Below are 13,236 nucleotides of genomic sequence, written 5' to 3' on the forward strand. Positions count from 1 at the left end.
GAAGGTACTCAGAGTGTCACAGCTAAATACAGATGGTTTAGCACACATAGTTAACACGTACTGTAAGACAGTGGTTCTCAACCTGGGGGCTGCAAGCAGGTTTCAGGGGGTCCACCAAGCAGGGCCAGTGTTAGATTCACTGGGGCCCAGGGAAGAAAGCCAAAGCTCCACCACATGGGGCTGAACTCTGGGGCCCTGAGTCCCGACACCCAGGGCTGAAGTTGAACTTAGCTTTGCGGGAGCCTGTAGTGAGGCCGAACGGCCTCCCTCCGAGCGGGAGAGCAAGGGACCATTACATTCCCCTTGGAGGGCAGAGCCTAGATCGCCCTGCCCCCCCTCGCCGGAAGTACCGGGGCATGGCCGGAAGTATAAAAGGCAGGCCCTGCAGCACAGTTGTGGCAGAGCCCGCGAAGGAGACACTCTGCCTGTTCTGCAGCGTCCCGGAGGGGAACCTACACCTGGCTGTTCCTGATCCCCAGATGCCAACGAGGACAGGCCCGGAATGCCTGCCACTGTGTACCCCAAGGAGCCGGAAGAGGCCTGGAGGCCACATTTACTGAACCCCGGGGAGGCAGGAAGTGGTCCAGGGCAGCCATGGAGCAGCTGGCTGCAGAGCCAGGGGTGGCTCCGTTGGCATGTTGGGGCTGGATCCCCGCCAACGTAGGGGTAGCCAATCCGGCCCCTGCCAGGGCCCTGGGCTGGGATGCGGTGGAGTAGGGTGGGCCCGCATTCCCCTGCTACCCCACCCCGCGGTGGCCGACGCCCTACACTGTGCAAGGAAGCTCCAGCTCTGAAGAAGGAGCGCCCCCAGACTGGCTGGCTGCCTGAGCCCCGCCCAGGCTAAAGCCAGACTTGAACCTGTTTTATTGCGGGCAGCCTGAGCTTCCTCAAGCCCAGGCCCCAGCTCAGGTATAGACTCTGCTTAAGGGCTGGCAGAATGAGCCGCCCAAACCCAGGCTAAAGTCTGACTGTGACTGTTGGTTGCCCAGCCCTATTGTGCGCTCTTGACTGTCCTGTGGATTCTGGTTCTGGCCAGACGGGACTGGACTGAGTGGCCTCCCTCCCCATGGGAGAGCGAGGAACCATTACAGCACCCCTGTGGCATGGGGACTGCAAATTGGAAGTGACATTGTTCTGGTATTTACACTTGATAACAGGAGTGGAGACTCCTCAGCAAGCAGCCCTTTGTCTAACTCTGGTATGCAATGGGCAGGGGTGCTTAACTGAATAGCTGCACCCACAAGGAAGTCCTGGAACCTTTACATACAGCTCAGTCCTCTCCTCCTGCCTCTGTCTAGAAACTCCATTCCCCCAGTCTTTGTCTGCGTTCTCTTCTCAGTCAGTGTCTCTCCCTTCCTGCTCCTCACCATCCAGGTCCTCTTATCCTTTCCTGAATAATTTAAACTACCTAACCTCCTTAAATGTGCCTCTTGCTGGTAATTAGGCTACCTCCTATTGCTCCAACATGGCCTCCTCCTAAGGGCTTGTTCTAATCAGCAACCTGCTCCCATTCTTTCTGATCTTCAGATATTACAGGAAGAGCCAGGAGCACTGAAGAGGAGTGTTGATTAGCATAAGGAGTTCAGCAGCGGCCCTAGCAATGGAGCGAGGGGGCTTGGGGCGGTGGTTCAACACTAGGAGAGATACCTATTATAGACTTTGGTTTTAAAAGCAAAAACATTCCCTCCCTCCTTGTCACCCCTCCCAGCCTGCTTCCCTCTCCCTTGCCCTCTCCCCAAGTTTCCTTCCAGGAATTTTGAGGCTTAGATCTAGCTGCTCCTCTTATTAGAAAATGTGAACCCAACCTCAAGCCTTGCAAGCTACACCTGCATACCACGGTGATAGGTGCCTTATGATGTGTGTAATAAATCAATAGAAATGTTGTCAGTAGGCCCCACTGCTTTCTTGACAGCCCTGCTGCTGCTACCAGGGATGCCTAGCCACCTACAATGTCAACCAATTAACCCGCAGCAAAGCTGTCTGTCAGGTTAAATAAAATCATCCTATCTCAGACTAGCTCTATGGCTTGCCAGATGCACGAGGAGCTGCTAAAAGGGAGAGCAATGTGTGAAGGCAGGACCCATTACAATTAATTTTCTTGGGGCGAAAGTGAGTTTTCAGAGTGTAATAGCAGCAACAGGAACCACGGCCTCTTACCTCACCACGTTCCGCATTAGCAGAAAGAACGCTTCCTTTGCTGAGGTGCAGAAGTTTTTTCCATATATCGCAATCTGTAAAACAGTAACAGTTGATTGTTAACTATATAGCTAATCAAGGACAGCCATAAGTTTTCTGGAGCCCTATGCAAATGAACACATTTAGAGCCCTACATAGTTCTTTCCCACCTGTGACCAAACCCACCCACCTCCACATATCCATAAACCGTCCCACAATACACTTCCTGCTTCCTGTTACTTCTCACCAAACTGTGGCAGAATATCTCTCAGCCCACCCACCTCTCCAAATCATCTGTTTGTGAGGCTCTGCTGCCTCTGGTGACCTGCTTGCAGGAGGGAAAGGCAGGAGGTGGAGACAATACTTAGGTTTCCAAATAGAGCAGCTGGGGAACACAGTCTCTGTGACAGCTTGCCTATAGCTGAGGAATTGAGGATGGCAAGTTGAGGGGTATATAGGGAGAAGCGTTGTGGTCTATCCATCCACAAACAAGCCTAAAGCCACTACTGGGATTTGTGCAGGGATTAGGCACAATAACTGAATGCAAAAAAGCCACTTTAAAATAAGATTAAGGCTACAGATGAGTCTTAAGCAAAACCCAGGCTCCAAATGCCCCTGACCTTTGGGGAAATTCAGTCCAGATCTCAACTCTGCAGCTCAGGCCTTTTGCTAGTGGAGGCACAAACTAACAAAATCCATCTAAGGCTGTCCCCCCTCCCTTAATGCTGCTTATTACACAGATCAGATGCCCTGAACATGATTCAGATCTCCCACCAAAGTAGATCAGGAGTAACTCCATTGAAGTCAATGGAGTTACATCAGTGTAAGATTGGAGCAAGATCAAAACAGGCCCTACTTGTTCAGAGCTCTGCAAAACTGCAGCATTATCAGGGACCAGGTTCTGCTCACCGCTACTTCTAATTAGCTTTAGTTGAGTTAATTTGGATTTACATTTGCATGTCGAAATGCACAGTGTATCCAAAAAGAAGGGCAACAGCTTTAATAGGGACATGCCTTGCTTTTCCTAGACAACCTCAGTATTATTTTAGTATAGGTTATTAAATGCTTTTAAAAAAACCCACAAAAGTCAAGACTTTGTCTACGCTGGAAAACTGACTGGCATAGCTACTGCAGAATAAGCTATTCTGTACTAGCTGTTGTAGAATAGCTGCCTGAGTGGAGACTCGAATAAAAGTGACTTTATTCCAGAGTAATTTTCCAGCTCACGCAGTTTAATAAATTCACTTTCTTTCCAGAACAGTGTCGCCACGTGGGGGAAATATTCTGGAATAGTTAAATTATACCACAATAGCTATGCTGGTCAATTTTCGCCATGCAGATAAGGCTGTAGAAAGAAAAATTTCCTCCCCTGAAGACTGCACTAATTCTGAGATCCCTTTGGAGCAAATGAGGTTTTAATGAAAACATTAGAGTCACTTCCTCTGAGATAACAGCTCTTAGACTGCAAAACACTTTTACTGAAATTGTTTCAGGTCAAAACAAGACATCAAGGTGAATTCTGCTCTTATTTACAATGGGGTAAATCTGAAATCTCTCTCCTGAAACCAATGCAGCTCCTTTGGAATTATACCACTGGATCTGAGAGCAGAATTTGGCTCTATGATTTTACTGGCAAGTACAAGTGCTGAGTGTTCTGTAGCTTCCTTATTCATAGCAGCACATTTTAACAAAAATATCACGTAGGTATGTAATATACAGTGTTTGCAGGATGTAGTGACATTCCTATTGAAATCAGTGTCTGAATTGCAGGTGGGGGGTGAAATTAACCAGTCATACTGTATCTCCACTTCTGATGGGTACTGTTAGGGGAAAAAAAAAGAGGGATGGGGGAGGGGAAAAAGGAGACTATCATTTTGGGGGGCAGGGACATATGAATTCCCCCAAAGTCACTAAAATCCAATTCTTTACCTTCTAGAGTCAAACAGTGACAGACTGTAGCTAAAGTTAAGCCTGGCATAGCTAAAGAGCAAAACATTAAAGTTTTGATGACTGCAGATACATCTATACTGCACACTCCTTATGGAGGCTTGCAGAGTACCGACACTGCACACACCCCTAGCACAGGTATAAACAGCACTTTAGATGGCGAGGCACAGTTTAGGCTATTTTTAGCAGTGCAGTGTCCTGCTGCCTCCCTGCTGCTGAAGACTTTCCCTACTGCAGTGAAAGGCTCCAGCAACAGGGAAAGGCTCTGGCAACGGGAAGCTGCCAGAGCCTTTCACTGCTCCATGTAGCTATACCTAAGTGTGGAAACAGCCTACTTGTCACTGCAGCATGTAGCTACATGTACATGTCCCCGCCACTGGTGTGCAGTGTACTATAGGCATACCTTAAGGCATAGGCGCCGACTCCCACTGTTCCTGGTGGGTGCTCGACCCCAGTCCTGCCCCTGCACCACCCTCGCACCACCCCCATTCCACCCCTTCCCCAAAGTCCCCGCTCCCTTCCCGCCCTCATTCCACCCCCTTCCCCCAAGTCCCCACCTCTGCCCCGCCTCTTCTCCAGCTCCACCCCTGACTGTGCCTCCCCCCCTGCTCCTCCCCACTCCTCCTGGAAAGTCCTAAGAGCTGCCAAACAGCTGTTTGACAACGGGAAGCGCTGGGAGATAGGTGGAGGAGCGGGAACGCGGCGTGCTTAGGGGAGGAGGCAGAAGTGGAGGAGGAGGTGAGGTGGGGCGGGGAGCTTGGCAGCCGGTGGGTGCAGAGTACCCACTAATTTTTCCCCGTGGGTGCTCCAACCCTGGAGCACCCATGGAGTCAGTGCCTATGCCTTGAGGCTTATATCTAAGATACTGATTGTAGTGCGGCAGGCATGATGCTAGAACACGCTGAGAGAGAAAATACGCACCATGATGTAGGCATTTCTGTTTATGAACTTTATGAATTTTTCCAAACACCAAAAACAGCATTTGAGGCAACAGAGCAGAAATCTCGTAAAGGAGTTCTGTGTACCTGCAGAAAAGGAGCGAGAGCAGAACATGCAGACACATGATGAGTGGTCTTTAAAAATATGAGAGGCTGCCCACAATGGCTGGATCCCCAGAGATAGGTCAGTAGTTGAAATGTTGCCAGCTCTCCCCCAGGATAGAATCCTGTCCCATCACTGGAGCAAGGATTTGCAATTTTCTCCCTTCCAGAGTGAATCTAGCCCACTAGCCCTACATTATATCACATCCATCTCCTACATCAATTCTTATATTAAACTTTCAAGGACAAACACTCAGCTGGGGTAAATCAGCATAGATTCATTGACTTCAAATGGCACTACAGTGATTTATACCAGCCCAGGATTTGCCTCTTAGATGTTTTATAGCTGAAGAACCATCTTGGAAAATAAGATGAATTCTTAATATTCTACAGCAAGTTCAGAAATCTCACCTTTCAGCTTGTGATCCAGGTACTCCAACATTATTCTAATCAACTGGACTATTGCAAGAATTAATGATCCAAATGCTAGTGAACCTGTGTGATATCTAATACAAAACAAAGAGGTATTTTACCATGTTACAGGAGACAACAGCAATACATAACTGAACTGACCTTCGCAAATATCATGATAAACTATCTTATGGACTGTGAAATCTGCAAATAGTCTTTTGAAAAAGATTAACAACAATGCAAAATTTGCTAAGAACTTGGATGCTGACGAAAGATTGTGAAATGTTGCCTCTACTAAATGCTTCTGAATAACCCTAGTGTTAGCTGAACAATTTGCCCTGCTAGATACAATATGAATAAGAGATACTACAATTACAAAAGGCCTATAAATTGTGTTGTACTAAAAGTGTTTATATCCATAATGTCATTTCCTTTGCTAATTTTAACTAAAGATTATTACTGATATAATTTAAATGTACAAATTTAAATATTGGGTGTAAGTTTAAACTGTACAGTGCTTTTAATAATTACACAATAAGTCAATATGCTCCTGATTTTTCAATAAAGCAAAAGCCCAGACCCATGCACAAAAATGTGTATATCCACACATCGCTATTGTGTTTGCAGTGAGATCATTTGTATTTTTTAGGTGTCTAACAGCCATTAGAGGGTTGCTATAACAGATTTGCATATGCAGGTGCAGTAATTGCTTGTATAAGTTAGGCATGCAATTTCTCAGAGCTTCTACTCTTTTGAAATTCAGGCACTTAATTAATTTGGATCTGCTCGTCACACCACTGAAGTCAAAAGCAAAATGCAGGTCCGTAATGACTAGAATGATTGAGCCCTTAATGACTAAGCTTTTCTACATAATTGTTTTCCTTTGATACTCTAAGCATAATGAAATTGTTTCCTTATGAGTTATGAGCAGCACTAGGAAACACGAAGAGATTAAACTCCAGATTTTTATCCTTACCGTATTGCTCGTCCAAATGAAGAAAAGAGTGGGCATGTTGGAATATCAGCAGGTTTTCTAAAGGCCCAGTAGTAAGAGGCAAAGGCACCAGCAAGGGTACACTGACCCAGTGCAATTGCAAAGTTTACCAGCCACAGAAAGACAAAAGCATTGGAGAGTTGAAAGATGAAGATGTATTTGTGATAGAAGCTTTCTCCCCCATAGAAAGCAAAAGTACACTGAGCACCAACACATAATTTGGTCACATTGGTTGTGTTAAAAGTCTGTTCAGAAAGAAAAACAACAAAAATAATCATAAGCAATGAACAGGATGTGTCAGGACAATTTCTGAAATTAAATGGCTGAGCACAAAAATTCATATATTCTGCTAGATATTTCACTAACTCATTAAATCCTGAGCTACAAGTGGAAGTCTAACTACAATGTAAATGTTTTTAATTCATTTAAATAATTCAAAACTAAAGCCCTACTTAATTTGTGATATTGTGGAAATTGTGGATCCCACAATATTAGGCTTTCACCGCAATTTTGTTACCAGCCTGGGGCTGACAGTGGGAGCCCCGGCTGCCCAGGGCTGACAGCACCACTATTAGCCCCACATATTAATGACTGTCACATAGTTGCAGCAAAATGTCCAGTTATCAGAAAAATTAGCAGATCTAACATAATACTTGAGTGTTTATATTGTTCCAGCAAAATTTTCTTAAACAATTAGGTTTTCTCTGGCTTTTCCAAATTACCACAATTAAAAAAGATCCATTATTACTTTTCCATGATTTTCCATGTCTTGTCTGCAACTCAGCTGCAATTATTTGACAATCATTCCATGATTCAAGTAGGGCCTTATTAAAAACCCAATACTAAAAAAGACTAAGATATATGCTTAACTTAATGCTCTGTGATTAGTGAATGGGCCGTTCACTATGCACAAACGTAAGCACAAACACAAGTCTTTACATGACTGGGGCTTAACGATTCAGAATCTGAATTACACAAATCCCCTCTCCTGATACACAACTTGTTCAGTTTCCTTACACAGCAGCTGGTCATATTTATGTAAAACTCATGGCCAGATCCTCAATTTGTGTAAAATGCTAGCTCAAGAGAAGTCAATGGAGTTATGACTTTTTACACCAGCTGAGGATCCGGTCACAGAATTTCTTATCTGTCTCCCCTTAGATTATAATAACAATAAAAAAAATTTAGAATTGAATTTACTTTTCTCTATTTGTGCTGTTTACTCTGTCCATTTGCCCAGCTTGCACAATGAAAACAGAATGGTCAGACTGAATCTTTCTCCTTTGGTTCACAGACATCAGCAGAGTGCTGTAGTGTTTGGGAGGCATGCATTTCATGGGAATGATATCTATTACTTAAAACAAGCTGTTTCCATTGGCATTTAAAATATCTGGAAACATTTCTACTGATGTTAGGCTTCATAACATTTTTTGTGTTGGAAGAACTCCCAAAACAAAGTCAGAGCCCAACGTGATCTAACTGCTCCCAATAAATGCCAAAATATTTGCTAAGCATTTTGTAAATTTTCTTAACTTATCCTCATTGCTATGATAGGCAGTATTGTCTAGTAGCAAGACCATATGACTGCAAGCTGAGAGATGTGGTACCCAGTTGGGTTTCTGCCATTAACTTGCTCAGCAGCCTTGGAAAAAGTCTCTAAGGCCCAAATTTTGAAAACTGGCCACTGACTGTGGGTACCTTTTGGTATCTCAAAAACTGAAGCACCAAAAATGAGTGGACACTTCTGAAAATTTAAGCCTTTACCTCTGTGTCTCAGTTTTTTCACCTGTAGAACAGGGCTATTCATACTTATCCTCCTCACTGGGTGGTTGTGAGAATTAATTACCTGGTGCTTGTAAAGTACTTTGAACATGCACAATGCTACCTAGTGCTAAGTATTATGTGACCTAACACAAAAAATGAGTGGAATACAAGTATGCATGGTCTTTAAACAAGCACTACACATATACTGAATGTCAATACATTAATATAATTAGCATGCCCCCTCTTTTCCCCCTCCTAGGCAGTTATTAGTTATGCTTACCTCTGGGTCACAGGTCAGGTTTGCATACTTGCATAGTGTTTGATTAGCCATTACTTTATACACAGGTTCCCCTGATGTAGACAGGAAACTGAGTGAATTGTATTAAGGAGGAACTCACAGAATCACAGGTTCATAAATTCCATCACACATTAAACAATATAATAGGGGATCAGTAACCCTGAAACCTGTGTGGGTTGACGAGAGATTCAGTTTTAGAGCACCACCTCTTCCTATGCATGTGGCCAGCATATAAGCAGAAGGGCTAACAAGTAACATCTAAATTTTCCTCATAAGCTAGAGAACTGTGGAAAACCCTGCCCTGAAGTCTGCACACTTCCCAGACTCAGGGAAGGAGCTACCTCCACATTGCTCTTAGTCCCCTCTGCACACATCACTATGGCAGCATGCACTAGTCGGTGACCCTACTGCCAGTGGCTCTTGGCCAGCTCCCGTGCTTATGACTGCTGCAGTGGGGAACAGAGAGGATGAGTTAATACTGCTCAGAACAGAAATAAGAGACTCTTCTTCACCCAGTGAAGGCGTCCTGACTCCTCCCTCTGCTGCTTGGCAAACCTCTGTGTAGCAAGCAGTTTTACAGAGAGGTTGTTGGTGGTTATGCAGGGTGGGGAGCAGAACAGGCTCTGCAGCTGCCAGTGAAAAACATGGCAAAGTGCAAGGGAGCAAATAAGAGCTCCCAGATTAACTAAGAAACTAAGGAACGTGAAGTCTTGTGCAGGCCATACGCTCTATGGTGAATAAGCCCTGTGCAGTGGGCTCACCCAAAGCCCTATGTACCATTTAAGACCCATATTAAGGACTTAAATGAGGCTTAAATAGTGCACAGTGCCTTGTTTAAGCCCACTGGGGAGAATTTCTCCCTGAGACTTATTTTTTAAATAAAATATAAAGTCCTGCATGTACACCATAACCCAGTGTACAGAATCCTTTATTGATGGGGAGATGGACTAAGTGACCTAATGGCTTGCTCTAACAGCTATGATTCTCTGAAGGTGTTATAATACAGTCTCAGCCAGCATGATGGAACAGAGCTCAATGAGACAGGAGCTACGTACAGCACCTCATGCACCCACTTGATAAGATGTGAGAGGGAAAGAGATACAATACATCCAGGTGCAGGACATTTCCCACTGCCTTGTCCACTGGATCTACAAACACACTAACACGTCAGGTGTGTGAACATCACTGCCATCCCCAATTCTGCGTCTCACCCCGCACTGCCACGCCAGCCACTTTGAGAGAAGCAAGGCAGAAGAAAAGTGCATTTATTTATTCCTTGTGTAAACAGTAGGGCACATAGGGGTGGGTGTGAAGTATGTCTCCAGGTGATGATGTCTGTGAGAAATACAATCTGTTGGTGTTAGTCTTCTTCAGAATCTCGTAAGAAAGCACAAAGGCATTTCAATACTGCAAAGTGAGGGTTTCTACAGTGGCTTCATCCCACATCAGCTATCAAGAGAAGAACCTTAATGAAAACAGTTACGTAAGGATTTTGCCTCTACCTCCAATGTCCTGCTCGTTGAGAGTGAAGGCTGATGTGAGCATTTACACAGTTATCTGGCGAACTATTCAGATATTACCGCAATAATGAGGTACAAATACTTAGACATATCGAAGGATACACAGCTGTCACTGCCCAATAGGAAATACAGATTGCAATGAGAACGAAGGTGATAATGGGGTAGAATAATGTGGACATTATGTAGCCAATAGCCCTACAAAGGAAACAAAATAAGGTTGAAATCTAGAATGATAAAACAAAAAAATTACTTTTTATTAGCCCTTTAGCATTAACCCTTTTACTTCTCTCTTCACTGATACTGGTGGTGTCACCTAGTGCTGGGATCCCAGAGCAGTGCCAGTACCATCTCCTTACTGCCTCACTTCTGTCACCATCTCATTTTGTCTGTTCTCCTCCCCCTCCTTCATCTGGCTGCCCTCCTCAAATCTCTGCTATATTCTGTTCCCAGTCCCCTTCTTTCCACTGATTTTGCCCTCCCTGATCCTATCCCTGTTACCTTCCTTCAATCCCAGGTCATAAACCCATTCTGCTCCCACATCCCCCCCCCAGCTGCTGTCTGCCTCAGACACTGCCCCTCCCACTGCCTGTCTTCTCCATGCCCCCAAACTACTCAACTCCTAGACCCGCTCTTTCCCCTGGGCCCCTGTATATCCTAGAACTCCCATGTACATCCTCCCTCCTGCCTTCCTCCTAGTGTTCACAGATCCAGCCTGCTCTGGGACCTTCTGCTCTACTGAGCACTGCATGCTCTGGACCCTTGACATTCTCCTTTTCTCTTGAGTCACAGTCCATTTTGCTACATCACCACTGTAATGTATAATTTTTCTGTGTAAGAGTGTGTGTGTATGTGATGTTGCTTAAATTTGCTGGCCCACAGAAAGGATAAAGGGCTTTCTACTGCTACCAGCTAAGGAAGCTCTTCTTTAGTTCAAGAGACAGAGGCCTATGCTTTAGTAGCTGACAAACCAGACACTAGTCCCAATGAGTAAAAGGTGTGGTCAGAGCATGGGCACAGATAACTAGGAACTTGAGCGTTCTAATCCCTGCTCTGACAAGGATTCCCTCTGTGGCATTAAATATATTACTTAAGCCATCAGTGCCTCTCTAGAAAATGACTGCACTTATCTCACAGGGGAATAATGAGGATGGTTAGTTCTTAGATACCGTGGTGATGGCATAGGAAATAATTGTACAGGCAGCTAACTGCATGTGGATTATAAAAAGTGTGCCTGTTGTCTAAAGCATGTGGATTGATTACACTGCTCTCCCATTTTCCTTTACATTCCTCCAATCCACCTCATCCTATTCCTTCTGAACCTCTCCTTCCACAGCCCCCTGACGCGGTCTTCTGACCATTCCACTCTCCCTTCTCCTTCTGCCTTTCCTTCCCCCATTGTGCTTCTCCCCTGACTTGTTCACTCCTGCTGCCAGCTGACTTCCAGGAGCCAGTTCCCAGAAAGCAAATGGAAGACAAATTTACTCCACTCCTGCTGTTAAATAAGAAGGCCCTGGGGATAAGTTAATCAGTCTTGTGTGACAACGAGGTCAATGGCAACATTCTAGTAGTGTTTTTTTATTGTCAAATCATACCTGGATCTGCAGGCACAATAAGTGCATTATGAGTCATACAGACATGCACACTTTTATGCTATTTAAGAAATAATCACAAATCAGTAGTTTTCAGCAGTTAATGATAGGCTTATTAGTTAACAGTGAAGCCACAGACAGTTTACTCTAACAAACTGCTTGTTAACTATTCTATCAATGTATTCCAAACAGCTCATTACTATTATACATTGTAATTTTACTGAAAGAATAGTTAAACTGTACTGAAAAAAATAATTTGATTCCCAGTCATTAGCAACTTATTTTCCATCATCCTGAATACAGGGCATGGTCTGTTAGGTGTACAGTAATTACTTACAGCGTTTCACCTCATGCGTTATACATTGAGTGTAAAAGTACTGCCCTCAAGTGACCTTTCAGTGTAGCTAAAAAATCTAGAGGATGTTATTACCTCCCAGCAGGAAGTTTATGAAATTTCTGAAGTGTTTCTATCTGTCACATTTTTGAATAAAAGTGTCTTAGTGTGTAAATTGTTTCTGAATTATAATGAACAGGATCCAAAGGATAAAGTGTAGTGCTGCCAAAATTGATTGCTATTTCCTGCATGCATAGCTGTAGAAAGGGGAATAAGTAGGTTGATTATGGAACTTCAGCTTTCCCTAATTCCACAAAAGACTCCCTAAGTCCTGATACTACAGGCACTGGGATGGCAAGGAATGTAAAATAAAAAATCAGGGACGGGAAGAGGTCACAATTCAGATTCGGCACTGCTCTGATGAATCTGGTAGCACCGTGACTACCTACCATCTACTAGCTCTCTATACTAAGTTCTGTTCTTGGGTACACATGTGTAGCCTACCACTTGACCCAAAAACCTGTCCTCATTTACACTGGCACAACTCCATCAAATCAATTGGGTTGCACTGGTGCAACAGAGAGAATTTGATGCACTGTGTTTACTAGAAGGACCAAGTATATGCAGGGAAGTTATAAATTGCTACCTGAAAACTGCCTGTGAGACTGTTAACAGGAAGAAGTGTTTACTCTATTACTGTATATCATCGCTGGTACTAATTCATCTGAGCAATAACTGAAATCAATGCGTATAACACACCTGGATCTGAAGGCAAAATTTGACTCTTGTTAGTTACCTTTTTCACCATATGACAGTCAGCTAAGCCTTCCAAATGGATTATATCAAGCTCCCCCGAACACACACACCTTACTCTAAAAAATACGGTTAAACCCCTCACAGTAACCATCCCAATGTTTAAAGGAGACATTTAAAAGATATTTACTCTCAAATGTTACTTTCTCTGCATAATCAAATTTTCAGAAGGTTTTTGAGTGTGGAATTTTCAAAAGTGCCTTAATCAACAGGACTGGGCTCCTAAGTCACTGCAACACTTTTGAAAATCCTACTGCTAGTTGCCAATGAGACTTGACCCTATTTATGATGGATGCCAAGGTCTTGATCCTACAAGCCCTTGTCTGGTGCACAGCAGGCCACACAACATTT

At 44.1% G+C, this 13,236-nt stretch overlaps 1 protein-coding gene across 4 annotated transcripts in view; it reads right to left on the reverse strand.

The window, feature by feature from the left end:
• Positions 1-13,236, reverse strand: part of SLC44A5 (solute carrier family 44 member 5) — a 187,169-nt gene that overhangs the window by 16,737 nt on the left and 157,196 nt on the right. For all 4 annotated transcript variants that reach the window (XM_045027390.1, XM_045027392.1, XM_045027391.1 and 1 more), the window contains exons 13-18: positions 10,252-10,344; positions 8,612-8,699; positions 6,550-6,812; positions 5,574-5,668; positions 5,044-5,147; positions 2,158-2,231 (exon numbers count right to left, since the gene is read on the reverse strand). In XM_045027390.1, the coding sequence (XP_044883325.1) occupies positions 2,158-2,231; positions 5,044-5,147; positions 5,574-5,668; positions 6,550-6,812; positions 8,612-8,699; positions 10,252-10,344 (717 nt within the window). The remainder of the gene's footprint in view (positions 1-2,157; positions 2,232-5,043; positions 5,148-5,573; positions 5,669-6,549; positions 6,813-8,611; positions 8,700-10,251; positions 10,345-13,236) is intronic.

The sequence above is a fragment of the Mauremys mutica genome, chromosome 8 (genome assembly GCF_020497125.1).
Source record: "Mauremys mutica isolate MM-2020 ecotype Southern chromosome 8, ASM2049712v1, whole genome shotgun sequence".
Classification (NCBI taxonomy): domain Eukaryota; kingdom Metazoa; phylum Chordata; order Testudines; family Geoemydidae; genus Mauremys; species Mauremys mutica.